The sequence below is a fragment of the Mus pahari genome, chromosome 1 (assembly GCF_900095145.1).
Source record: "Mus pahari chromosome 1, PAHARI_EIJ_v1.1, whole genome shotgun sequence".
Lineage (NCBI taxonomy): Eukaryota > Metazoa > Chordata > Mammalia > Rodentia > Muridae > Mus > Mus pahari.
Genome location: NC_034590.1, coordinates 113,019,501 through 113,046,365, shown reverse-complemented (window position 1 = coordinate 113,046,365; position 26,865 = coordinate 113,019,501). Strand labels below are relative to the sequence as shown.

The window sequence follows — 26,865 nt, the reverse complement described above, 5'->3', positions numbered from 1 at the left end:
CTTTCTTTCTTTCTTTCTTTCTTTCTTTCTTTCTTTCTTTCTTTCTTTCTTTCTTTCTTTCTTTTTTTTTGAGATAGAATCTCATTACTACATGTCCTGGCTGGCTGGCCTGGAACTCCCCATCTAGATCAAGCTGGTCCTGAAGTCTCAGAGCACTGCCTGCCTCAGCAATTTGGTCTCTAGGATTCAAGATGTGTAGCATCACACCCATCCCTTTCCTTCCAAAAAAAAGAAAGAAAGAAAGAAAGAAAGAAAGAAAGAAAGAAAGAAAGAAAGAAAGAAAAAGAAAGAAAAAGAAAAAGGAAAAAAACAACAAACTTTTGCGGGCTACAGTGTCTGAGGACAGCTTGTGGGGGACGGTGAGATGGTTCTTTCCTTCTTTCTTTCTTTCTTTCTTTCTTTCTTTCTTTCTTTCTTTCTTTCTTTCTTCTTCTTCTTCTTCCTTCTCTCTCTCTCTCTCTCTCTCTCTCTCTCTCTCTCTCTCTCTCTCTCTCTCTCAAGTGATCCATCTCATAGGCCTCCCTTATCCCTCTTCTGGATGTCTAACCTGTAGCTGGTACACCTCATCAGGCTGAGGATTGTAATGAATATAGCCCAAGACAAAAGCATAAATTTTATTAAAATATTGTGTTTGGAATGGGGCATGAGTCTGGCTTTTGTTATTGTTGTTGTTTGTTTTGTTCTTGTAATTCAGTTGTGTAGTTCTCTAAGTGTGAACTTTGTCGATGACAATGTCTGTGACGGTTTGTGTATGCTTGGCCCAGGGAGTGGCACTATTAGAAGGTGTGACTCTATTGGAGTAGGTGTGTCACTATGGGTATGGGCTTTAAGACCATAGCTGCCTGGAAGTCAGTCTTCCACTAGCAGCCTTTATTAAGATATAGAACTCTCAGCTTCTCCTGCACCATGTCCGCCTGGATGTCACCATGTCCCCACCTTGTAATACTGGACTGAACCTCTGAACCTGTAAGCCAGCCCCAATTAAATGTTGTCTTTTATAAGACTTGCATTCATTGGTCATGGTGTCTGTTCACAGCAGTAAAACCCTAACCAAGACAATGTCCTATCCTAATGTCAAAGGTTAGACATACCTACTCTGTGGGCTAGGATCTCCCTGCTGCTTACCGGTCCCAACTTCCTTCTATCCAAGCTTAGTGGAGCCCACTCTTCTCTCTAGCCAGCAAGTGTCCCATGATTGCTGTGTGATGTGTCTGTGCTGTTTAGGTGTCCAGACCTCAGTTTCTCTTGTTCATCAGTGAAATGGGTTGTCCCGTTGCCAGGACGGTAGGGATGCTGAGAAGATTTGACAAGAGCATGAACTAGATCTACTGTGAATGGTGGGGCCAGCCAGGACACGGTTTTGTTTAGAGACGACACGGGTTCTCAGACTGGGGAGAAGCACTTCCTTTCATTAATAAAAACGTCGATTAATAATTAAGCATTGTGAAAGCTTTAAATTCAGAAACCACACAAACTAATCGGAGCCATGCGAGCTTTGAGAGCCTGAGTGTGCCAGCTTTATCAAGGCATCCATGTTTGTCTGTATTTGCTTCAGGTTGGTCCTGAGAGGTCAGTCATATTGCTGAGGGAGGAAGAAAGGTCCCTGTGCAGTCCCTCCACTGTGGCACCTTCTCCAGGGATTGTAGCTCCCGGTTGTCCTTGTAACCACTCCCAGGCCTCCTCTGAGTGTCTTTACTGTTAGACGGTGGGCCGTCATGAGTGGACACTGTTCTCAGGCTCCAGTTATGCAGGGTCCAGCCTCAATCTGGTGTTGTTTTGTTTGTCTTGGTTTTTGGAGACAGCGTCTGACTCTGGGGCCCAGGATGGCTTGGAACTCACGGCAATCCTCCTGCCTCAGCTTCCAGAGTGTTGGGGTTTCATTCTGCTCACCCCTTCCTTCTGCTTGTGTCTCAGATGCTGTAGAAAGTGGTCCCTAGCCTGGGCAGCTGACCTCTGCTCTGTGGTTACAGAGCCTCCTGTTTTCCGTTCTTTGTGTGGAAATGTCTAGTTTGCTCCCATTCTCTCTGGTTGGAGTACTGTGCCCAGGTATCTTTTGGTGCATCTGTAAAGATCTTCTAAGGGATGGGTGGCTAAGGGGTGCCCATCACCATTGGATTGGGATGTAGTTACATTCCAGCTGGAGTGCATTCCTGACTCTCCTGGCCTTGGGGGCTCTATCTACATTCACCTATTCACATACATTCACCTATTGTTAGAGAAGACTCCAATTCCTCTAATCCGTTTAGAGGGAAGATATTAGAGGGAGTGTGGTTCCCCCCACGCCCAGCTTGCAGAATAAAGGCTTGTTCCCACAGATGCTTGCCAGGCCTTCAGCAGTTCTAATTGGCCAATACAGTTTGTTAATTAAAAACCAAAAAATTGGCCTGACCTTCCCTGAGGCCCTGAGAATCCAGAAGGGTGGAGTCTGGCTGATGGATGGCAGGGTCTGCACGCAGCCAGTGCTAGCACAGGGCCCATTGTTGCCTTATGGTGCCAAATGTCCTTGCACGTGTGTCTGTGATGCAATCATAGCCTTCTGTACCCATAAACATATATCAACTTTGTCAGCATTGAGCTGTTCAAACTGTGGCTGTTTTTTGTCAGCCCAGAAAGCTCAGCGGGTCATAGGTCAAGCTTTAAAAGAGCATGGCAACCCCAGCACTAACCACTCAGGGCTCACACTGAAAGAGCGAGCAGGAAGTGTGTTGGACAGGTTGTCCTGTATACAGAGCCAGCAAACCTCCACAGTCCTGTCCTGCCACTCACTGGTCATTTCTGCCTTAGGGCTGCCTGCCTCCTGTCAATCATAGATTCTCAGGCGGCTAGAATCCATAAGTTGGAGAACAATTAGTGCTGTGTCTTTCCTGAGTGCTTTCTGCCTCCACTGTGTGAGATCACACACCCCTAAGGCCCACCCTCCTGCCTTTCACTGGCAGTGAAGGTCTGGGGTCTTCCCTGGGTCCTCTATGCTTCCTTTATCAGGCACTGTCTATAGACCCTGGTAGAGAGCCCTCAGCATCCTTGGGCATTTCAGGCTCCCTCGGTCCCTGGCATTCCCTGCGGATGCTGCATATGGAAAAAGGGGGAGACACCCCAGGGCTCCCTGCTGCCAGAGCCTGTGCCCTTGGCAGCTCAGCTGAGAGTGCTAATGCAGTGTAAGGGGAAAGCTGGAAGCTCCTCCCAGGCAGCCTTGGTGGACAATGGCCCATCCCTTGTGGCCTGGACACGTGGATCACTCAGGAATTTTTCCCAATTTGGGTCTGTGTCACCCGGCAGCCCAAGCTTTCGGTTGGTGTAAACTGCCGTTTAATGAGCAACCGCACACAAGTAACCTCCCTCACCCTGTGTGTTATTTTTAACCTGCGTCTGCTTTCCCATTTATTTGCAAACCTCGCCTATTTGGGGAACAAGCTGTGTATGTCCAGCAGGCGCCTATGCCCACTGACGGTGGTCAGTCATCGTCGCCGGGGCCTCATCCCACTGAGGATGCTGGTGTTTGTCATCAGCCATAGTGGGCCTTAGGAGCTTCTGCAGGCCACTGGCGCTTTTGCCCAGCTCACACTGCTAATCTCACTGGGATCCAAGCGTTGAACTCTGTTCTATGCTCAGTGGAAATAGATAGATGTAAAGGCACCAAGGACTCCTCAGCTCCTTGAAACGTTAGGTGCCATGAGGAATGACCCTCTTCCTCCGGGTATGGTGCCTTTGATCCTAGCACTCAAGAAGCAAAGGCAGGGGGCTGGTGAGATGGCTCAGCGGGTAAGAGCACTGACTGCTCTTCCAAAGGTCCTGAGTTCAAATCCTAGCAACCACATGGTGGCTCACAACTACCTATAATGAGATCTGATGCCCTCTTCTGGTGTGTCTGAAGACAGCTACAGTGCACTTATGTATAATAATAAATAAATCTTAAAAAAAAAAAAAAAGAGGACTGGTGAGATGGCTCAGTGGGTAAGAGCACCCGACTGCTCTTCCAAAGGTCCTGAGTTCAAATCCCAGCAACCACATGGTGGCTCACAACCACCCGTAACAAGATCTGACATCCCCTTTCTGGAGTGTCTGGAGATAGCTACAGTATATTTACATAAATGAATAAATAAATAAATCTTTTAAAAGAAGAAGAAGAAGAAGAAGAAGAAGAAGAAGAAGAAGAAGAAGAAGAAAGAGGCAGGTAAATTTAAGGCCACCTTGGTTTACATATCCAATTCCAAGCCAGCCAGGACTAGCTACATAATGCCTCAAAAAGAAATAAAGAAATAACCTATTTCCTGTGACTAAGGTCATTTTGTAGGCCATTGGACCCTTTTTTAAAAAATTATTTTCTTTTTTCTTTTTCTTTTTTTTTCTTGAGATAGGGTCCCAGGTAGCCCAGGTTGTTCTCAAACTTACTATTCAGCTAAAGAGGGCCATTAACTGGGTTCTGGGATTGCAGGCAGGTGCCGCCTCACTTGGGTTATGAGGTGCTAGTGACGGAACCCAGGGCTTCGTGCACGCTGGGTGAGTACTCTACCAGCAGCCACATCCTGAGCCCCGAAGGCCTTTTAATGACTAACCTCTGCTCATGCCCTCTTTATAGATGGGGACACTGAGGTTCAGAGGTAACAAGATCTTCCCTAGGTCACCATTGCATACAAGGCTAGAGTTAGAACTGGCATACAAAGTAATGCTTTTTCGTAAACCCAAGGTGTAGAGAAATGGTGCAGTGTTCTAGGATTGAGCCTCTGCTGCTGCAGGGCTCCAAACGCCTTAAACTTCCTGTGGGAGGGGCTATGTCCACTGTTGCCAGGGACAACAGATAAGTGGTGGTGTTAGAAATGGGAGCAAGACTTGTTTGGAGGTTCTAGCAAGGGAGCCTCAGCCCCAGACCCATATTCAGGGAAGGTTGTCCTCTAGGATTGAGCACTGTAGCTTCCTGAGGGACACACTTAGAGCCATGAGGGAGGAAGGGAACATCTGAAATAGCTGTCTAGCTGGCTAGATCAGCTGAACCCTGGCAATCAATGGAGCGACAGATATTGGAGAGATGGTTTGGTGATCAAGAGAGCTGGGTGCTCTTGCAGAAAGACCTGAGTTCCGTTCCCATCACCTACTTAGTGGCTCACAACCTTCCATAACTCCAGTTCCAGGGATTCTGATACTCTTTTCTGACCTCCATTGGCACCAAGCATGCATGTGGTACACAGACATACATGCAGGTAAAACAGTCAACATATAAAACATTTAAAAATCAAGAAACACAAGCAAGCCGATCATGTTCTAACAGGTGTCAGCAGGAAGCCCTGGGACCTCTCAGTGGGGAGCGAGACCCCAAGGCAGCCTTGGCTGCTTCCAAACCTTGTCCTTCCTAGAGTCAAGACTGAGTATCATATTCATGATCAGAATCCAGCATGAGCCACTGTGATGAGGGACTCTGGCCCCTGTTTAGCCAATGTCCTTCCTGGCATATAACAGACTTCCCAAGACCCAGCCTAAGAGACCTTCCCTGCCTCTCTGAGAAAGAGTTCAGAGAAAAGCACATATGGAGATAAAGAGCCACTGTATTGAGATGGGCTGGACTGAATGAGGAGCCTTGGAGCAGTGTGACTGAGCACTGTGTGTTAACTCGAGAGGACCATGGGTTACTACTGAGTCCTGGTCAAGGTGGCCCAACTACTTAGGACTCACTGCCTAGCCCAGGCAAGCCTCACATACAGGATCCTCCTGCCTCTGCTTCCCAAGTACAAGGGTATGCCCTTGTGCCTGGCTAGTATCTGCTATACCACATGGCTAACTAAAATCACATTCAGGAACAGAATGCCTGCCCATACTGTAGCCACTAATACTTTAATGTCTGGTTTGGGTTTGTAATTTTTTAAGAGTTGGTGTTTGTGTGTTTGTTTGTTTGTTTGTTTGTTACTGTGTAGTCCAGGCTGGCCCCAAACACTCCTGAGTGCTGGAAGGATCTCCTGACCAGAGCTCAACCACCATGGGCTTTGCTGGGGTCATTGTCTCTAAGATAGACGGGGGAAGCAGGTTTGGAGGTCTAAGAGCCAGACCCTTTTTCCTTGAAAGCATCAAGAGACTAAAAGAGCATCAAGACACTCTCATGCTCCCTGACTGGTCTGGGTGAGACCACCCAAGCTGCCAGTTTCATCAGGAAACACAGGGACAGGGGTTCATCTAGTCTGTGAGAGCAAAGCAGGGCTTCAGGGGCAGGTTCTGAGTGTGAGCCTTTCTTTCCCCAGGAGCAGGTAGGGGGCCCACGAGCTGACCAGGCCCGGGGCCCTGCACATGGGGACTGGGAGAAAGCTCTGCATCCCTACCGCTAGGCACTCAGCCATCTTGTGCACTATGCTGTGTGGGACCCATCCTCACTCTAGGGCATGGGATGGCACCTGCGGCATCAGAAGCAGCTCTCCAGGGAGCTTGCTTTCCCCCTTGGGTTCTGCCAGGCAGGGTGTGCAACAGTGGATTAAAGAGGAGCAGGAGAATCGGGTGAGTACTGGGTAGGGAGTCAGGGTGAGAACTCACCTCCAGCCCCTGTTCTTTGTGTGGAGAGGACCAAGGCTGTTTGGGGCCCCATGCGATGGGACAGGCCATTCAACTGGGTTTAGAGGCAGCAGTAGGTCACCTTGGACAGCGGCTTTTTAAGGCCTTTGCCTTGCTGGGAGCAGAGGTTTCTGATGTCACATACGTGGGTGGGGACCACCCACTCCCTTCGGGTCCCCCCCACCTGGTCTGTTACCATCCTGGGCCATCACCACAGAGGATTAGACACTGGACATCAAGACAACAGAATTCCTTCTTGTGTAGTCTTTCCTCAGGCTGGAGATGAGGGCAGGCTGCTTCTGTGGACCACCAGGAAGTGATCTTTCTACTTCCTTAGCTTCTGGAGACCCAGGCTCACTAACTTGTGGCCACAATCCTCCAAACTCCTCTGCATCTTTACATCACTGTCTCTGTGTGTGTGCATTTCTGTTCCGTCTCTAATAGGACCCCAGGCCTTCTAGTGACCTAACTCAAAGACACCATACTCTTATTTTAGCTTATTTTATTTTATTTTATTTTTTGTTTTTTCAAGACAGGGTTTCTCTGTGTAGCCCTGGCTGTCCTGGAACTCACTCTGTAGACCAGGCTGGCTTCGAACTCAGAGATCTACCTGCTTTTGCCTCCCAAGTGCTGGGATTAAAGGTGTGCGATACCACTGCCTGACACCATGCTCTTGATTAGGACTTAAGTGTATGTTTTAGAGAGACAAAGGTCACTTTCTGTACCCTCAGGCAGTGGCCAGGAGCTCCCGAGACTCTGAGGAGATGAACTAAGAGCCAGCTGGGCCTACCCAGTTGAAGGAATCGGTAGAGAAAGGAGTGGGCTCCAGGACAATGCTGTATAAACTGCTCATAGTTGCAGTGAGCCCTGCTGGCCCTTAGGCTGGGGGCTAGGAGGGAATGAAGGCTCAAAGGAACAAGACCTAGGCTGCCCAGGCAGTGGGTAAGGAGCTGGGAAGGAGGGCTTGTGTGACTGATGGGGAGATGCCACCAGGAGGGGAGGTAGCCTGCAGGATTTTGTACTTCACCTTGCCTTGGAGACCCGAGCTTGCTCATCCCTGCTGGCCCACTCTTGTGTGTTAATGTTAAGCACATGTTGCATATGCTCTGGGTGCCTGGATCACTGTTTGCCCATCAAGGGCCTCCTGGGCCCCTCTTGAGATCTGGAATACTTAGGCTAGTCCTCTGCCCCAGAGGACAACCTGAAGCAGCCATTGCGTCAGCATGTTTACTTGGGGATGGAAAAACAGTCTTCAAAAAGCCCTTGTCCAAACAAGGAAACCCAAACTGCACTGTCTGCTCCCTGGGGACCCAGGACTCTATTCCTGAGACCAGGTCTTTACTGGCTTTCTGTCGGGGAGGCTGCTTCAATTGCCTCTCACAGCCGTGCAGCGCCCCCCACCCTGACAGCAGCACCAGGGCCCTCTAGCAGGGGACCGCCACCCTTGTGTCTCAGTTGCTTGGACACCTCTGACCTGATGCACATACATAGGTTTTTTGTGTGTCCGTTTGCGTGTGTGTGTGTAGTCATGACAGTAGGAGAGCAGGTGCAAGAGAGGAAGCAGGAAACAAGGACCTTGTGCTATCGTACAGAGCTAAACAATAATGACCATAGCTGCCCATTAGGCTCCCAGTTGCCTGGCACCAAACCATCTCTTGATAGCCATTGGGAGACAGATTGTTTGATGATCAAGAGGTAGCTAGAGCAGGCACAAGAGGCTATCTGTCCTGGAGTATACCTTTACTCTAGGGTGGGGCCTCCAGAACCAGAGAAAGGCCACGGCTTTACCCCTTTCTGTTTATACAGTGGGCATCCTGGCAGCGCCTGCTTCTTGTGACCCTAGAAACAAACGAGGACCTATGCCTAGGTTAGCCATGCACCCTTAGTGAATGAGTCCCATGCTGCAGCTGCTTTGGCTGTGGCTACTGTACCGGCTGAGGCTGCTGTGGCCGCAGTGGCTGCTGGGGCTGCAGGGGCTGCAGGGGCCGCATGCTACTTGTTTTCTGGGCTGGTCCTAATCCCTGAAAAGCCTGTGTCTGAGGGATTGTGGAGGCTGGTGGAGTGGATCTGTTGGTAGTATCATGTCAGGGTAGACATACAAAGATGGACCTTGAGCCTAGGTGCCCTGGGACCCTGACTCTGCTACATTCAGGTCTCAGGAGCCTTTAGCAGAGCATGGCCCAGGTCTGGTCTGGTTAAGGTGAAGTTGGCATAATCGTGGAAGCAAAGAAAATGGGGTCCTTGGCAATAGGAACCCAGACTGTGTCTCCTCCTGCACCCTCTGGCCATGGGCTCCTTTTACCCTGCTCTTCCACAGTTGCTGCACCCCTCACTCTGCCTTACTGATCCTACAAAGTAGGTTTCCTGGCTTATCTTCTAGCTGGGCTCCTTTCAACCAGTGTTCTCCTCCAAGGGTGGGTGCTGAATGATGAGCTGACCCTGCACCCCGAGACCTCCAACATGCCCCAGATGTTCCTTTTGCGGTGTCGGGTAATATCCCCCCAAATATACCCAAGCCCTCATCCCTGGGGCCTGTGAAGGTGCTCTCACTTGGGAGAGCCTTTCCATGTGAAAATGAGGGTCTTAGTAAGAGGTCTGCCATGGGGAACTGATGAGTCATATAGAAGATGCAGCCACAAGCCAGGAGATGCCTGGGGTGCCCAGAAGGTACAGAAGCAAGGCAGGTCCCTCTCCCGGAGTCCTTTGGGACACTGTGATTCAGCTGGCACCTTGGTTTTGGACTTGGGGCCTCTACACGCAGGAGCAAATAAACCTTTAAGCCATTGTGTGTGCTTCTTTGTCAAAGCTATGTTGAGGAAGAATGCACCCTCCTCTTGGGGGAAGCTGATGTCAAGGCCAAGGCAGCTCCCCAGCTATTTCCATCAGTAGGAGGCTGGGGTCCTGAGTGCAGTGTGCCTGGAAGGCTTCAGTTCCTGAGGAGGAGATCCACAAAGACGAGGGAAGACAGAGGTAGTGGGCAGTGGGCGTCAGACTTCATCTGCCTGTGGAGGTGGGGGGGCTTGAGCGGGTGCATGTGCTCGGTGCATCTCCCTGCTACGTGTCCCTTCTCTCTCTCTTCACCTGTCGCCTGCTGCTCACGGGGCCTGTGGCTGTGCTTCTGGTTTAGAACTTGTCGTTTCAGAGTGTGACCAGCATGTCAGTATGCAGATCCAAATTTAGGCCAGGCAACGTTAAGGACAAGCCAAGATTTCTCACCTCTCCTCTGGAACTGTTTTTTAGCCCTGATGGCTCTGGGGACTTGGGACCAACCAAGAGGAGGACTCTGGACGGTCTCAGTACTAGTGAACTGGCCAAACAGCCATGGCAGGGGACTGGGTGTCCCTTGTGGTTTCCTATGGTCCCTGGGATGGGTGGTGGGATAGCCAGTGGCGTGTCCTTGTGATGAGGGGGGAATAATCTTTGCTTTGATCCATCTATGTAATAGGAGTAGGGAGGAGCTCTATGGAAGGGGTTGCCTTAAGACTTCTGGTGGGTCTGACAAGGAAGAAGAGGAGAGGACAAAACTGGGCTAAGAAGATGGAGGGAGAGCTGCTACACAGTGGTCTCTGACGCCCCCGCCAGGGAGTACACCAACCCCTCCATGGAAATCGTCCAGAGTGGGCAGGTTCTCTGGTCAGTCCACTCTTCCACCTGAAAAGCCACACACCCACCTGTGGGCCTTTGGTGCCAGAGAACAGGTTCAGACTGTGAAGAGAGAAACCGGAAGCAAGGCCCACAAACACTATTCCTGCCTTGGTAGGGTGTGGTGGAGAAGTGGCACCTGATAGGGCTGAGCCCCACCCACCTGTCAGAACTGCCTGTAGCTCTCAGTGTGGCTCTTACCTGACTGACAGAACCAGTTTCTCCACAAAGCACACGGAAGGGCCAGCTAAGGTAGTAACCCACGGTGTAAGGTATGGTGGTGAGAATTGTCACAGCTACTTATCTACAAGGGCCCCCGAGGGAGTCACCCTCCTGTAGTCACCCTTCTGTGCTCACAAGCCCACGAGGCTGCCAGTTAGTAACTGGGGCAATGAGAAGAGCTGAGGTCCGAGGCCACAGCCTTGTGAGACCCTGGCCTCGGGTGAGTACAGGAGGTAGGGCTGGTAGGGCAGGTTGCTCCCAGTTCAGAATCAAACTAGGAATCAGTTGACTTCTTCCCCCCCCCACACACACCCCGTTTCAGTTTCAGTTTCCCTGTGCCTCAGTTTCACCATCTGTAAAATGGGAAGGAGCTAACAAGCAAGGGTGAAGCCTGGGGGAGGGATGTAGGTGGGGTTTCCTAAGCAGTGAATGGGAAGGGGTCCTGGGTTCTTGGAGGGGGCAGAGCAAGGCAAGGAGAGCAGTGAGTCCCCAGGTGTCTGCACCCAAAGCTCTTCTCCTGGGCTGTCCTGGTCTGGCGCTCCTCACAAACACTGGCAGTCACTGTAGGACATGGTTGAGCCCAGTAAGGCCTGGCCTGCCTTGACCAGCCACATGATCCTGTGTGATTCAATGGTGACTTGTGCCTCCAATACCACAAGTGGATTGATTCCCCTGCCTCTGCCTTCTGAGGCTGGGTTTACAGGTAGGTACCACACCCATCTGGCTTTTACATAGGTTTCCGGGGACCCAAACTCTAGTCCTTCCATTGGCATGGTGAATACTCTAACTCCTGAGCCATCTATAAATCTTAAGGGTCTTTGTTACATCAAGCACCCGGGATCCTGCTGGCCCTAGGCAGTGGGCAGGCAGAGAAAAGGAGGAGGGCCTGCTGCCAGCCTGGCAGCTGCCATATTCAGCAAGCAGGGGCAGGAACGCAGGGGTGGCTCCCGAGAGAGCTGTTGATGAGACTAAACTTGCCAAACCTAGATACCCAGAGACAGCTTGGTCTCATAGGCAGCTCACTTTCAACGGCGTCGCCCTCTCCCCTTGCCAACCAAGCTGCAGTGAAACTCCCTGGTCCTGTGTCCACTGGTAAGAATGACCGGGCCCTTTGGGAAGCCTCTCATGGTATGGACAGCAGAGGGGGCTGTGTGATTGACCCCACAAACTAGGGCAGAAGAACATGTGGGGTCTGAAGCTTTGCTTTGCATAGAGGAAGCCAGGACTCTGGCAACCCCCAGGTGAGAGAGCCCAGGTGGGGAGTGGCTTCTCAGGTAGAGTCACACTCCAGCTCATAGGACCAGGGGGCTCAGTTTACCACTCCAGCAAGTGAGGAAGTCACTGCTCATTTCATCTGAGGGAGCAACTCCTCCATCTCCAGATCTAGAACCTTCCTTTTTCCTGAAGAGGAGGAAGTCTTGGGGAGGTGGAGGGAACAGTTTGTCTCAAAACTAAGACCAGGTCAACAAGTAGTTAGGAAGTGCTTGAAGCCAGGTGGACACAAAGAGGGGAGCTGCATGGCTGAACCCCAGAAGGGCATGTCCTTGTCCTTGGGAGTTCCCCTAATGCCTTTGGATAGTTGGTTATTAGTTTTAAGTCCCACTGCAGCCCAGATACACAGCTCAGCCCTCTTAAGCCAGAGGACAAGGGAGGGTGGGGGGTAACCTTGGGATACCCTGTAGTATATGGTGCAAGCCTTCCTGCCCTGATCCAGAGCTGGGCCTGGTACAAGACTAGAACTTAGTATTTGGTGTCTACCAGTCCTGTCCCCCAAGTTCCACTAGGGCCTGAGTGGGCACATCTGATATGGGTGTTGTTCAGTATTTGACATTGGGCTAGTCTCTCCTACAACACTTCCAGGCTCCCACATCTGTGTCCCTTGTCACTCAGCAGGTAGAGTTGAAGAAGTAACTGTGGGGTGTCTTTCTTTGGTCTCAGACACCAGATTCACACAGCCAGCCAGCCAACCTACCATCTTAGAGATCGTGGCTTGCTGGGTCTTTCTGATTGAGAGGTAGAAGCCACGTCCAGAGTCCAGAAAGACCCACCATATCCAGGAAGCATGAGCCTCTCTGGGGCCGAAGTCCCCAGTGGGGCTGCACAGGCCTCTCAGAACCAGCAATGGTACTCACTGCCCTTTGGACATCGGGTCCCCGGTGCTGTTAGGGAGGAAGCAGGAGAGACTATGGCTACCTTGTCTCCTCCCGTCTTCTTGGGGTCTATCCAGGTAATACGACCTACATGGGGAAAGTGAGGGGCTAGACCAGGTAAGCAGGTGACTCTGGGCAGCACCCAGCTTTCCTGCTGGGTGACCCAATGACAGCTTCTTGTCTCTCGATCGGTCCCCACCTAGGGTAGGAGTGACCTGCAGAGCCATCCCACTGGGGGGAGGCATAGTGAGTATTAGAGTGGGAGAGCTAAACTTGGGGTGTCTCTGCAACACCAGGCCCCCTGTGGGAGCCCCTCAGGCATGCCTATTTAGTAGAGCACTGTCCTTGACTACAGTGGCGCTTTCCCCAGAAACATGTCTGGCTGTCCCTGGGAAGCCAGGTCCTCCTCCCATCTATGGGTGGAGGCTCATGGCAAGTCTGGGCTGAAAGTGGGACAGAGTTCTTGACCCCTGGCAGGCCCCTCTTCCTGGCTTCACTAGCCCCTGTCCTTCCTCTAACCCTCCATCGTCCGAGAGCATCGTCCTGATTGCAGCTTGTATCCAAAATCAATGACTCCTCTCAGTTGGATGGGGCAGAAGAGACTGGGCGGGCCATGGTGTGGCCAGGGCTTTTCGGTGATAGCTGCTGTCATTCTATAGAGTCTGCCAGTTCTCCAGAGGAACTTGCAGGCCACGTTCCTTCGTTTCTGAACTGGTTTCAAGGGTTTGCACTCCAACAGCTTTTAATGAGCTCAGACAAACAAACAAACAAACAAAAAACATCAGCACATACACAGAGAGGGGGGCCTGAACCAGTGATAGAGAGTCCCAGCAGCTAGAGCTTCACCTCTCTCCAGGGACCCTGGCCTGTCTGCCCCCAGCAGGTCCTCATGGCCTGTGAGTGAGGAAGCTGCCCAGAGACCACAGTGCCAGCCATGGGCACTGTGTCCTCTGTAGGATGACAGAATGGACTCAGGTGGGCCGCCCCATCTGCTTGAGTGCATGCAGGTGGAATGGGAAGGGAGTGTGGGACTGGATGGCTTCATCGATTCCTTCTCCGAGGCTCAGACAAGCCTGGGCCCAGATTTCAGATCTCTGCCTCTTTCTGTGTGGCCTTGACCTTTCTCCACAAAGATCCCATTGTTTTGGCCAAAGGTGGGCGTCTGTCAGCAATGGAGGGAGTGGTGCATCTGCAGCCAGATCCCTGTTTGGAAGCTAGCCCGAGGGCAGTGAGCTAGCTCTTTCTTGGTGGGGTGACCCAGCTGGGAGGGCTATCCTCCTTTGGCATTAAGCGGCTCAGATGGAGGAGTATGCTCATAACTTAGGTGGCAGTGTCCCCATTCTGTGTGAGGTGGCCCAGCTGGCAGGGGTCCTTGCCTACTTTCCAGACCTTTGTCCACAGGGACATGGGATTAATGGGGCAGAGACAGTGCTGGCTCTGCCTGGTCTGCTCTGGGAGGCAACATCAACCCTGGTACCACATCAGGCTTCTATGCCTGCCATGTGGAAGGCAGGGCCATGGTAGGAGTTGGATCTGCCTTCCCCCCTTGCTCTTACCCTGCCACCTTCCTATGTCCTAGGTGGCCTGTGATACTCAGCTGGGAGGGAAAGAGCAGAAGCCCTGAGGAAAGGGACCAGGAGGTGCCTGAGGTCAAGGAAAGATGGCCGCACAGTGGGCGTCATAAATCTTCTGGCCAAGCCCCTGCATCTCCCAGGCTCAGACACATGGACGTACCTTGCCATGGGAGAGCAGCACAGTGGAAGCTACAGATACTGTCACAACAACAAGGATCCCAAAAGCCCCAGGCCCATGAGCCCGGGGTACAGATAGGGAAGGATCCAGAGAGGGTCTGGAAGGAGATGTCAGGGTCTCAGGAGGGTGTGTCTATCCCTGTTGGGAGCAGGGGAGTACTGCTTTACCAGGAGAAACAAGAAGGGCCACTTCCCACAGCCTCAGGGATGGGTCTAGCCACCTGCTAGAGACCTTCAGGAACCTTCCTTAGGGAAGCAACTCCAGCTTTTCCTGAGCCCCCTTTCTATCCATGAGCTAATTCTCTGCATTATTACATGGCCATGTGCGTACCCAGTACATGGAGTGCAGAAGGGTTAAGTAGTCAAATCAGCACAGGATGTGCCCCTCATACAAGCCCAATATGGCATGGCACAGATCCAATATGAACTGTAGGAGAGCACAGGTACCAGAACAGTGGCCTGAGGAAGTTTTCTGTGGAAGAGCTGATTCTCTAAGGAAGGATTTGAGTCCCATAGAGGGTCCTGTGGAGGCAGCGGCACGCTTCTCTACCTAGGTAGAGAGAAGAATGGGCATAGACCAACTGGGGTGGGTATGGTGACATGCCCCTTTCCCTTCCACCCCTAGCAAGATGCAGAGCCTGCAAGCCCCACGCTCACCCCAATTTCCATGGGCTTGGCCAGTGAACAGGCCCTGCCTGGGCCTCATGGTACCCACACTGTCTCTGACTTGACACTCAGCTTTCATTCTCTGTGGATCAGGAGTTCAGCCACAGGCCCCCAATTCTCCCACCACACCTCAGGGTTCCAGGCACACCCCGCCCATCCTCCACTCAGAACATTGTTCTTCTAAGAGTCACATGTCTCCAAGTTCAAAATACACACACAAGTCCCTTTCTGACGTGCGTATGTCCCTGTCTTCTGTGGACTCTGACAGAGCAAAGACAGAAGGGTAGCCGGATGGCCAGGTCAGGTGGCCATGTGAGTATGGCCCGCCAAAGCCACTCTGCCAGCCCCAGCAGGAGGAAGAGAGGTGGCTGCTTCCCCTGCAGCCTTTGTAGGCCAAGGAGCAGCAGGCCTGGCTGACCCTGAACAGGAAGGACGTCTAGTAAGCAGGGTCTACCCCAAGCTGAGTTAAAGCTTTCAGTCCCAAAGCAGAGGTGTTGGGTAGCGGGTTCCACACTGGTCTGCCAGATAGGCCTTCCGGTCACAGTTTATTGCATAATGAAGGTTTATGGCCTTAACTCTGGAGGTGACTGGCTTAGACTGTGCAAAAAGTCCTACCCTTGACCTTTTGGGTTTTCCTTGTGTTCCTGGCTTACAGTCTTCTTCTCAGGCCTGGGTCAGAACTGGGAGATGCTGGCCATATATGCCTAACACCCATTCCCTAGCCACTTCCCTGTCCTCTGTGCCTGGCCTTCTGTGTGAGCCCATCTTGGGGGATCAGCATCTCTAGGCTAGGTCCCTCCTGGGCATAAGTGGGCACCACTCTAGACTTCCACCCCATAATCCCATGCACATATGGGTATGTTGTATGCTTGCCTTGGGCTCCTTCCTCTTAGTTCTCACAGGGCTCTCTCTACCCATGACCCCATATGCAGGTATGTTGTGTGCTTGCCTTGGGCAATGACTTTGATGGTTACCATGGACAGCAAGATGGCCTTGGTCACCTCTCTGCACCTCTTCGCTAAGCTGAGCCCAGTGTGGGAGGTCAGGGAAGCCAGCCTTACTCTGGCACTTTCAGCCAGCGTCATCTATTAGCTCCACACTCCTAGGTCCCTATCCAGGAGCTTCCTCACTTGTTGCTACCCTGGGTGGTGGGATCAGGTGGTGGAAAGACAGAACCAGAGAGAATGTACAATTGAGCACAGGTATGCATGTGTGCATATGCATGTGTGTCTGCATACATAAGGAAGTCAACCTCATGCAGTTCTCAGGAACCATCACCTTAATTTTGAGTCAGGGGCTCTCCTTAGCTTAGGGCCTTATAGCTTTGTCTAGATAGCTGGCCAGCAAGCCCCAGGGATCCACTGTCTTCTCAGCATGGGATTATAGGCTATAAGGATTGAGCTCAGGCCCTCATGCTTACACAGCAAACATTTTACCAAATGAGCCATCTCTCCTGCCCCAAGAGTTTTAACAAAGAACCGCCTGGGAGGGTTTCTAGGAGCCTCCAGTGCTATGCAGAGAATGTGCAGAGTTGCAGCCAAAGAGTGGTCACCCAGAGGACACTTCTGAGTGGAATGTGACAAAACCCAGCCTGCGCAATAGGGGTGGGGATGCAGGACAAGAGCAGTGCAGAGCAAGTTTGGGCTCAGCATTTGCCAGAACTGTGAGGAAGCCCACTGTGGCTGGCTGGAACCCAGTAGGTGAAAGAGCCAGTGGCACAGGGTGGACAGAGCTTGGGACTAGGAGATGCATTACCTGGGCTGTGAGATGTATCTCCACCACACCTAGTGTGTGACAGTGACATCTCTAAAGGGCAGGGTGGGCACAAAGAAGGACGGTGGAGTTAGGGCTTCAGGATAGCTCTGCAGGGAAGATTGAGGGAAGCTGCTGGACCACCAGCTGGTAGTTGTCCTGGTGTGTGCCTGAATTGCATTAGGGCTGGAGGTTGGGGTGTCTGTCCATGTTGGCAGAGTAGTCACTGCCCTTCCCACCTCATGTGTCTGAGTGTAGGTGAATGAGAAGGAAGTGGGAACCAGGCTGGTTAGCTGAGTGACTGACTGGAAAGATTCAGGGAGAGAAGAAGAGAGAATGAGAGGGTGGATGAATGGATACATGGATACATGGATGGATGGATGGATGGATGGATGGATGGATGGATGGATGGACAGATGGATGGATGGATAGATGGATGGNTGAATGGATGGATAGATGGGTGGGTGGATGGATGGATAGATGNATGGATGGATGGATGGATGGATAGGTGGGTGGGTGGATAGGTGGGTGGATAGATGGATGGATGGATGGATGGATGGATGGATGGATGGATGGATGGATAGGTAGATGGATGGGTGGATGGCTGAATGGATGGATAGATGGGTGGGTGTGTGGGTGGGTGGGTGGATGGATGGATGGATAGGTGGGTGGGTGGATAGATGGATAGATGGATGGATGGATGGATGGATGGATGGATGGATGGATGGATGGATGGACGGATGGATAGATGGATGGGTAGGTGGTACATAGACACTAATGAAGGGAGAAATGATGCCTGGATATGTAGGTGGGTGATGGATGGATAGAGGGAGAGAGGAGTGGACAGACAGATGGGTAAGTGAACAATTTGGTGGAGGAAAAGAGGAAGACAGAATAATGTGTATGCTAGTGAATGATGGGGTGCACTTTCTGAAGAATCCTTCTAGATACTTACACATACTGTCCCCTGACCACACTTACTGCACGTGGGCAGGTGCCTGTTGGGACAGCTGACAGAAAGCTGTGAACTCTTCCCCAAGCCTGTGTCACTCAATCACTAAAGAGAGTGAAGCTTCCAGTAGGAGAGACCAATTATGTCAACACCCTTTGTCACACTGCATGACGCCCTTTCCCCATGCAGGTCCCTAAGGGCCGGCTTGTCTTAGTTACCCTGAACCTGGAACTACCCAGGTATGTGGAAATCTTAGCTAAGTAATGAAATGTGCATGGGACAAAGATGGGCTTTGGGCTGTGGACAGAAACCTCTGGAACCATTGACATTCCAGGTACCTGCCCATTCCTGAATCCCACCTGGTCCCCAAGTTCAGCAGGAAATGCTATGTGTATTTGGGATCAGGACACTGGAAAAAGAGAAGCCATTGGCCAACTAAGGAGGCTCAGGCCATATCCCTAGAAAGTTGAGCAAGAGGGGAAGCCTGTCAGTAGACTATTGAAGACCCTGTCCTTGAAAGCAGACGGATGAAGCAGGACAGAAAGTCCCTGCTTGCCAGCGCCTGCCAGGAGACTCCAGAGCAGTGTGATTCTCTTGTTTATGAGAGTAGCTGAGGTTGGATGGCTTCTGTCCGGTGGGAAAGGCTTGGGAGGTGCCTGACCAGCTGTTCTCAGCTGGCAGGCTGTGTTTGGGGTGAGGCTGTGAGGACCTGTGTCCTGCTGAAGACATTGCCAGTGGCCAAGAGTGTGATGAGGCTGCCTGTAGTTCCTCCTCTGTAGCCTCTCCTGGTCCCAGGACAGCTTCCAGCAGATAGGTGACGTCATGGGCTAGTATGACCTGCGAGAGCACACCTGTAACGTCTCACTGTTCAGGGCTTTTAGTCCTGGGACCACAGACACTCAGGCAGGGCCAGAAACCTCATATGTCCTAAAAATAGAACAAGCAGACCCCAGGGACACCCAGCCTCCTGTTAGCTTGCCTCCTCCCTCTTTGGGGTCACCTTGTCTGCCCTTCCTTGACCTCTCTGTGGACATACCAAAACACTCCCCCTAGCCTCAGATGAGGTCTGACCATGTGCCCCTGCTTCTTCCTTTCAGAAGCCCCCCAGCACCCACACCATGAAGGAGGAGGCCTTTCTTCGGCGCCGTTTCTCGCTGTGTCCACCAGCTTCTACTCCACAGAAGACTGACCCCCGGAAACTCCCACGGAACCTGCTTCTGGGCTGCGAAAATGAGCTTGGTCCCATCACCCCAGGTCGGTACAGACCACGGTGAGCTGGGGTCCTCCTGGCTCTGCAGTTTGAGAGTTTAACCAGTGTCCCGCCCCATCCAGTCTTCATGGCCAGTGAGAGAGTCAACCAATGGGACTATGGTTGTTGTGGGCAAAGGGTTCACAGCACACTGAAGTCTTCTGGTGAGGTACTAACTTAGGGATGGTAAAGTTCAGTTATCTCAAACACTGGCTGTGGGGACAGGCACCTGACCCCTAGCCCTGCTGTCCTGGCTAAGTGCTTGCAGACCACTTACTGGGGCTCAGCTTACTCATTAATAAAATGGAGACATCAGCACCTGTGTCTCACTTCCAAGCGGTCCTGAATCCTAGGAAGGAACATTTCAGTCCATGCTACCTCCATGCCACTTGTGGATAAAGTTCTGGGTCCTGGAATCTGGGCCCTACCACAAAGAATGTTCTGATGGACGCCATGCCCGTCCACCCAGATTAGAGCCCTCTCTAGCCTGTGGGTGGCAGCTGGCATTAGAGAACTTAGCCCTGCCTTTCAGGAGTGGGAGGTTGGATTTCATCCCTGCCTTCCCCTTTCCCCTCTCCCCTCTTCCCTCTTCTATCTCCCACTGTTGGATTCCCAGTGTGGAGAAGACACCAGCCCTCCCTGAGGACAGGTGGAAGGCTGTGACAGGGAAGGAGAGCTGGAAGTCATGTCAACAATATCAGCTACCAGAAGGGGAAACTGAGACTGAATGGGGCGGGCACTCCGGACAGTCACTGGGATACAAGGAAGGTTGATACATAGTGGCCCGTGGCCCTCATTCACCTGCAGGAACAGGCAAGGAGAGGATTGTATCGAATCAATCGATCGATCGATCAGTGGGTTCCAGTAGGGGAGGTGGGAAGGAAAGGAGGTTGTGGCAAGCTTCAGTTAGAGATCAGTTTCTGGAATCTTGAGCTGTGGAACAATTGGCTGGGACATGTAAGGACTGGGAGGCTCCAGGCCTTCTTCAAGGAATGGAAGAAGTGACAGGTTCCAGGAGCAGAGCTAGTGCTGGCCTGTCTCCCCTGACGTGACACCTCTGCTCTCTTGGGTGCTTGGATTATATAACCCCTCCCTACCCAGAGTCCACCTTCCCACATGTGGCCTCTGAGAGTGGACAGCTGCCCATCCCCACCCCAGCTCCAAGGCCTGAGTCAGGGGGCTGTATGGGCAGAGAGTAGGAGTTCCTGAGACTCGGTCACATGGGGGGGGGGGTCAGTCACCAGACTGGGATGTTAGGTGTCCTCAAGTGGCTGCTGCTCTCTGACCTTTCTCAGGTCACTGCCCTGGCTTTTCCGGAGAGAATATCTCTACTGCTCAGCTCTGCCCAGCCCTTCCCAGAGCTCTTGGGAAGTGGTCTGCAGAGCCCCCAGACTCCTAGCTCTTCCTTCCCCTCATACCCATCCCTGGCCTGTCGCTTCAACAGGAAGAGTTCTCCACCACCACAGATTCACGGCCTCTGTTCTAATCACAGGCCCTTCTCCTGCATCAGCAAGGGAGAGAGGTCAAGTCACACCCATGGCTGGCTTCAGGCCACCCCACTATCCCCTCTCCCTCTCCCTCCCCCTCCCCTCTCCCTCTCCCTCTCCCTCTCCCTCCTCCCTCTCTCTCCTTCAAGCTGTAGAGTACAGGGAGGCCAGACAGGGGTCCTGGTGCCAAGCCTCCCTCCCACCTCTTCATCTAATCTGGAGTAAGACTATGGAACTACCAGAGTTCTGTATTTTGTGCCTCTGAACCTGGGCGCCATGTTTCCTTGGAGCTCCAAGGACCTAAGTCTCTGTCTCTCTCTCTGTCTCTCTCTCTGTCTCTCTCTCTCACACACACACACACTCTCACACACACACTCACACACACACTCACACACTCACACTCACACACACACACACTCACACACACACCCCTGGCCCAACTGCCCTTGTTTCCTCTAGCTCCTCCCGTTTCCTCTCTGTGGTTGTGAGGGCTGACCAGAGCCCCTGGGACCCTTTACTGAAGCTCACTCCACCTCTCAGGGCCACACCACTCTTGTGGCTTCCTGCCCCTCCCAGGCAGCCTTTATAGGGCACTTTCGCCTCTCTGAGTCCTGCCTACCCACTGTCTTCCAGGAAGGGACATGGAGTCCAACGGCCCATCACAACCCAGAGATGAAGAGCCCCTGACCCCAGGCTCCGCCACGAAGGTGCCACTGGTAAGAGCCTGGCTGAGGGAGGACCGGGAGGCAGGGAGCCTAAGTCAAGGGACAGCGGGGTGCTGGCTGATCCTGAAGTCCCCATACTTAGATGAGAAAAGGCATCAGCTCTCAGGCTGCCCCCTATCTGCATGGGGTCCAGGCAGCTGTGTCTCTTATTTTATTAGTTGCTTAGCATAGCCCAGTGAACCTGAAAATGGGATTCCTGCCAGCCAGGACTATTTGGGGAGTAGGAAGCCCCTCTGCTTAGGGAGACCTTCCAAGCTATTAGACTCTTCCTTCCACACTCCGCTGTCCCCTCTGCTGCCACTTCCTGGTGGTTTCCACTCTTCAGCTGTAGTAAACAGCTGCCATGGGTACCCATGCGTATGTATCTGGGCTACAGCCCTCTGTGAAGCTGCCAAATGCTAAGGCAATTATGGACTTCTAAAACATTCTGTGTTTAATTTTTGAAGAACTGCTAAAGTCCCATGCACTTGGTGAACACCAGCATGCCACAGGTTGCCCTCCCTCAGTCCTCCCCAGCCAGCACTGGTGGTTTCTATTCTGTTTCTGACTCTAGCCTTCCTGATTGGCATCTCAGTGTGGTTCAGTTTCCGGGTTGACTCAGCTCAGCATGGCATCATGTGCATCTGCGAGTCTTTCACTGATCTCCTGATCGGGTTGTCCATTTTATTCTTGTTGTGTTGCAAGCGTTCTTTATATATTCCGAATCCTCAGCCCTTCTCAGATGTGTGGTTTGTAAATGCTTTCTCTCACTTGGATGTAGTTTCAATTGCAGTTTATCTTATCTTATTACAGGTATGTGTGGTATGTGTAGTTTGCATGGTGTGTGTGCATGCACGTGGAGAGACCTGAAGCTGATATCAGGTGCTCTTCTCTATTGCTTTCCCGTCTATTTATGGAGGCACAATCTCTCTCTGGTCATAATTCTGGCTAGTCTTGCTAGCCAGCCCACTCCAGAATCCCGACTCTACCCCTCAATTGTTGCGATTACAAGTGGTCACAACATCTGCCCTGCTTTCACATGGCTTGTTTCTAGAGATCCAAACTCTACCTTGCATGCATGTATGTCAAGTGCTTTACCCACTGAGTCTCCAATTTCAGCTTTTAAGTCATTTTTATAGGCTGCGGAGTTCCAGGAAGATTTCCAAAATCCCCACTTCTGAAAGACCATCCCATTTCCTAAGTGTTCCTGTGTTGTCAGGGATACATGAGGACACAAGAGTTTCTGGGGGTCTCTGGTGTGCAGCAGCATGCCAAGCATGGCCTGCTGGGAGAATTCCCTTCTGCAGTGCCCAGCAGGCTCTTTGCTGACTTGACCACTCCCTCAGAGCAGCCTTGGCCTTGCCTCCCAGGATGCTGTGGCTGCTCTGTCCCGGGGCCCCGGCTTGCCTTCCTTCTTCCTCTGTGGCCTAAAACAAGCAAGGCTGGTTCAGGCCAGTCTGGTGAAAAGCTGGCGGCAGAGGTCAGTCTCATGGCTATAAATAGTGTAAATAGTGTAAATAATCAGATTGACTTATTCTATGTGTGGATGTTTTGCCTGTGCAGCACCTGCGTGGTAGCCTAGGAGGCCAGAAGACAGCATCAGATCCCCTGGAACTGGAGTTACAGATGGTTGTGAGCCACAATGTAGATGCTAGGAATTGAACCCATGTCCTCTAAAGGCCTCTTAACCGCTGAGCCCTATCTTCCTGTGAATAGTATTATTGGGCTGGAGACATGGCTCAGGCTCTGAAGGCGAGGCTCACCATCAGACTAGTGTTTCAGGTGCAACCATCCTGTTATTCGTCCATCTCTTCATAGTTCTTATCGAACACCAGCTGCTAGTCTGAGCAGGAGCTGAGTTAGCTGCCCCACAAGGGTGCTCGGACAAACAGCTCACCACAGAACTGGCTGTGAGCTGGAACTGTCTAGGCCCTGAGCAAGTCAAGGCTGCATGTCACCACCCCTGTGGTCAGAGCTGTCCTCATTCTGGGCAGGCCACTCGGGGACTAAGGAAGAGAAATGTGGAGAGAAAGGATCGGGTCAGGCTGGGGAATAGTCCGCAGAGTCCCAAAAAGGCCTGTCCCTAGAGGTCTGCTACCTGGCACATGCTCATCACCATCCTCAGTTTGAGACTGCTTCTGCGCAGAGCCCCGCACCCCCCCCCCCAGCACTCCCTCTGGCCATCTGGAATGTCCCCAGTGTCTAAGAGGATGCTGCTCTGAAGGGGGACTTCCAGGTTCAGTCCCAGCTTGGCTTCTTATTTGCTACAGTGTTGCTTCTGAGCCTTGCTGTGAGATTGTCAGTCCCCCTTCTCTATGGGACACAGGTAATACTAGTGACCTGAGCTGTTGTGATTGGTTTGTTTGTCTTTGAGACAGGGTCTTACTAGGTAGCCTTGGCTGGTCTGGAATTCATTATGCAGACCAGGCTAGCCTCCGGCTCACAGAGGTCAGCCTCTCTTTGCCTCCTGAGTGCTAGGATTAGAGGCATGTAAGACCACACCCAGCTGATCTGCTCTGTTTAATATGCATGTATAAGCCAATGAGACGGCTCAACAGGTATTGCCACCATGCCCAATGACCTTAGTTCGATCCCTGGAATCCACACTGTAAGAGAGAACTTACTCCTGCAAGTTGTCTTTGAGCTGCACACACACACACACACACACACACACAAAAACACAATATTTAAAAAATAATAACATGAGTCCAGAAGTGCACACTAGCACGAAACCCCACACATAGTACTTCGACCCCTCACCCTTACAGCCCCCATGGACTTGTGGACTCCTATCCAGCCCTCAGAGCCAAGCACAGTCATCCTTAGGTCACAGTCCATCACTTTGGGGAAGACAAGGCACCTTTACCCACAGTCAAGGTCAGAGAGCAACTGACAAGTCCGTGGGCTCAAGTTCAGCTTGCTCTGTCCTTTTCATTCGGCCCAGAGCCCGACCCATGAAACAGTACCATCCATATTCAGGGTGGGCCTTCCCTAAGCCAACTAAGAAAACCACGGGCCCAACCGATCCACAGAGGCCTCACCAAGGACTTCCCAGGGGCTTCTACATTCCGTCAAGTTGATGATTAAAACTGACTCACAGGCTATAATTTTCACATCACAGAACAGTCATTTGATTTTCTTTTTCCAGACACTTCAGCTTATTCTGTGCAGGAGAATGGGCTGTGTCAGCCGATGGCCATTGTTTGGGGTTTAAATGAGTGCATTTATTAAGTATTTAGCAAGCCAAAGTCCAAGAACACATGGCGGTAGCCAGTAGACAGAAGCAGCAGGCAGCAAAATATCGTCAAATCAGGAGTTTTCCGCGCTCAGCAGAAGTGACTGGGGTAGCTGGATAAAGAGAGTGGACAAAGGGACTGCAGGGGCTCACAATGCCCAGCCTAACTTAGCCGCCTGGGGAAGTGGAAGAAGGCAGTCAGCTGCAGTTCCCAACTGTGCCTTCTGTCCATAGCTGAGTTCTGGGCCCTTGCTCTCACTGTAGACACTTACTACATTGAATAATGGTAACCTCCTCCATTAGAAATGGTCCCCTTCCAGCTGTTCTCAAAGGCACAGTACTTGAATTCTTTAGGGCTACTGTCTTCCCTTCCTGTCACAGAGTTGGGGAGGGGCAGCCATCCACAGATCAGGGGCCTTGGGGGACACCGAGACAAACACGCATGGTCTGAAACAGGGGTAAGGGTGCGGCCTCATTCCCAGGGCCAGCTTCTCAGCGAGTTCAAACAGCACGTGTCAGCTTGCCAGGATCACGTACATCACACCCGTAGAACCCAGGGGCGCATCAACAGGTGGCATGTGGGGTTCGGGGCCCAGTTTGCCGTCCCCAAACTATGGCTTTTAGACCATGTTCTGGCTCCACACCCCGGACCTCAGTTCCTCCATCTGTGGGGTTGTGGCTCCTTCCAGCCCCATGATTCGTAGATTACTCTTCTAGGTCTGGGACGTGAGCCGTGGGCCCATCTGTAGCTGGCCTACGCACTGACCCTCTAGACATAGCTCCTCCAGAGCCAGTGAGCATCCATACCACAGTCTCCTAGAGATGGGCCCTTGATGGTGGCCAAGGAGTGGCCATTCTGGGCATCATGGGAGATAATGTCTGATACAGCCTAGGAACTTGTCACCACCATGTCCTAGCTGCCACCAAAACTCTGTTTTGCAAACCCCACCATGTTACTTTTCTCGTTGCTGGGATAAAATGCCTGATAAAGTCACCTTAAGGGAAGGAGAATTTATTTTGGCTCATAGTTCAGAGGCACAGTCCATCATGGTCAGGGAGGAGAAGCTATGGCTGTCAGGGTTGAGGCAGTCACTCTTATTGCCCCCACAGTCAGGAGGCGGAGGTGAATGCTGGTGTTCAGCTCACTGTCTCGTTTTTTGGTCATTCTGGGACCCCTGCTTTCTGCGGCCCAGGTCCTGGCAGCCCCAACCGTACCCTGACACCTCCAGCACCATGGTCTGTCTCTCTTGCAGGCTGAGTACAGGCTATGCAATGGATCTGACAAGGAATGTACCTCTCCAACGACCAGAGTCTCCAAGAAGGACGCTCTCAAGGTGGGCCTGGCCCAGGGCGACGACGGAGGGGACACCCACACTCCCTATATCCTCCTTTCCCTGTGCCCTGCTAGCAGTGGGGGAGCTGGGGCAGTCCATGCACTCCATGACCCACATCTGCTCTGGTTGCAGGCACAGAAGGAGAACTATCGGCAGGAGAAGAAGCGGGCCACGAAGCAGCTGTTCAGTGCCCTGACTGACCCCAGTGTGGTCATCATGGCTGACAGCCTAAAGGTAAGCAGGTGCCACATCCAGAGACTCCTATCGACTGGAGCATCCATGGCACTTGGGAGACAAGTCTGTTTGTCACTACACAGTTGTCTGAGTGGCCCCTGACTACTGTAACTAATGACCCCACCATAAAGCTGGCTCCTCATAGGTCTGCAGGCTAGAGTCCCAAGTCAGGATGCTGTGAGGACCACACTACCCTCAGAGCTCTGGGATACTCCTCCCAGTTCCAGGGACCTCCAGTCCTTGCTTCTGCTCATCCCCCCACCAAGCTACACAGATGGCCCAGGGAGCAGCTCCTGTGGGTGACCCTGACCATGAGTCCTCCTGCAGATCCGAGGGACCCTGAAGAGCTGGACGAAGCTGTGGTGTGTACTGAAGCCAGGGGTGCTGCTCATCTACAAGACACCCAAGGTGGGCCAGTGGGTGGGCACGGTGCTGTTGCACTGCTGCGAGCTTATTGAGCGCCCCTCCAAGAAGGACGGCTTCTGCTTCAAACTCTTCCACCCGCTGGACCAGTCTGTGTGGGCTGTGAAGGTGAGCTGATCCACAGGGCATCTAGGCAGAGACTTGGGGACAATGGAGACTTTGCCTGGGACCACTTTCTCAAAATGGGAGCCCTAGCAAGGGATCCCTGGAGGGGTGGCTATCCTCCGACAGGCTGCAGGAAGTAGGGATGAGGCACAATGAGCCATATACATCAAACCCCTCATCCAGTGCTGTCTAGAGAGGAGGAAGAGACTGTCCCAGGTGTCATCCATCACCACCAGGACTGCTCAGGCAGAACTGACCAGGACAGGGATGGGTCCCCAGGGGAAAACTTGGTTATATGTGGGTTTCAGAGAAACAACAAAATTTAGGGTTGTTTTGGATTTGAGGATGGGGGTGAAAGACGGTATCGCTATGTAGCTTTGGCAGACCTAAAATGTATATAGACCAGGCTGGCCTCAAACTCATAGAGATCT

The 26,865-nt window shown here is 52.1% G+C and overlaps 1 protein-coding gene across 2 annotated transcripts in view; it reads left to right on the top strand.

Moving 5' to 3' along the window:
• Osbpl5 (oxysterol binding protein like 5) overlaps positions 1 to 26,865 on the top strand; it is a 71,031-nt gene that overhangs the window by 23,616 nt on the left and 20,550 nt on the right. For both annotated transcript variants that reach the window (XM_029541003.1, XM_021191492.1), the window contains exons 2-6: positions 18,761 to 18,917; positions 21,033 to 21,115; positions 25,592 to 25,672; positions 25,805 to 25,906; positions 26,234 to 26,437. In XM_029541003.1, the coding sequence (XP_029396863.1) occupies positions 18,761 to 18,917; positions 21,033 to 21,115; positions 25,592 to 25,672; positions 25,805 to 25,906; positions 26,234 to 26,437 (627 nt within the window). The remainder of the gene's footprint in view (positions 1 to 18,760; positions 18,918 to 21,032; positions 21,116 to 25,591; positions 25,673 to 25,804; positions 25,907 to 26,233; positions 26,438 to 26,865) is intronic.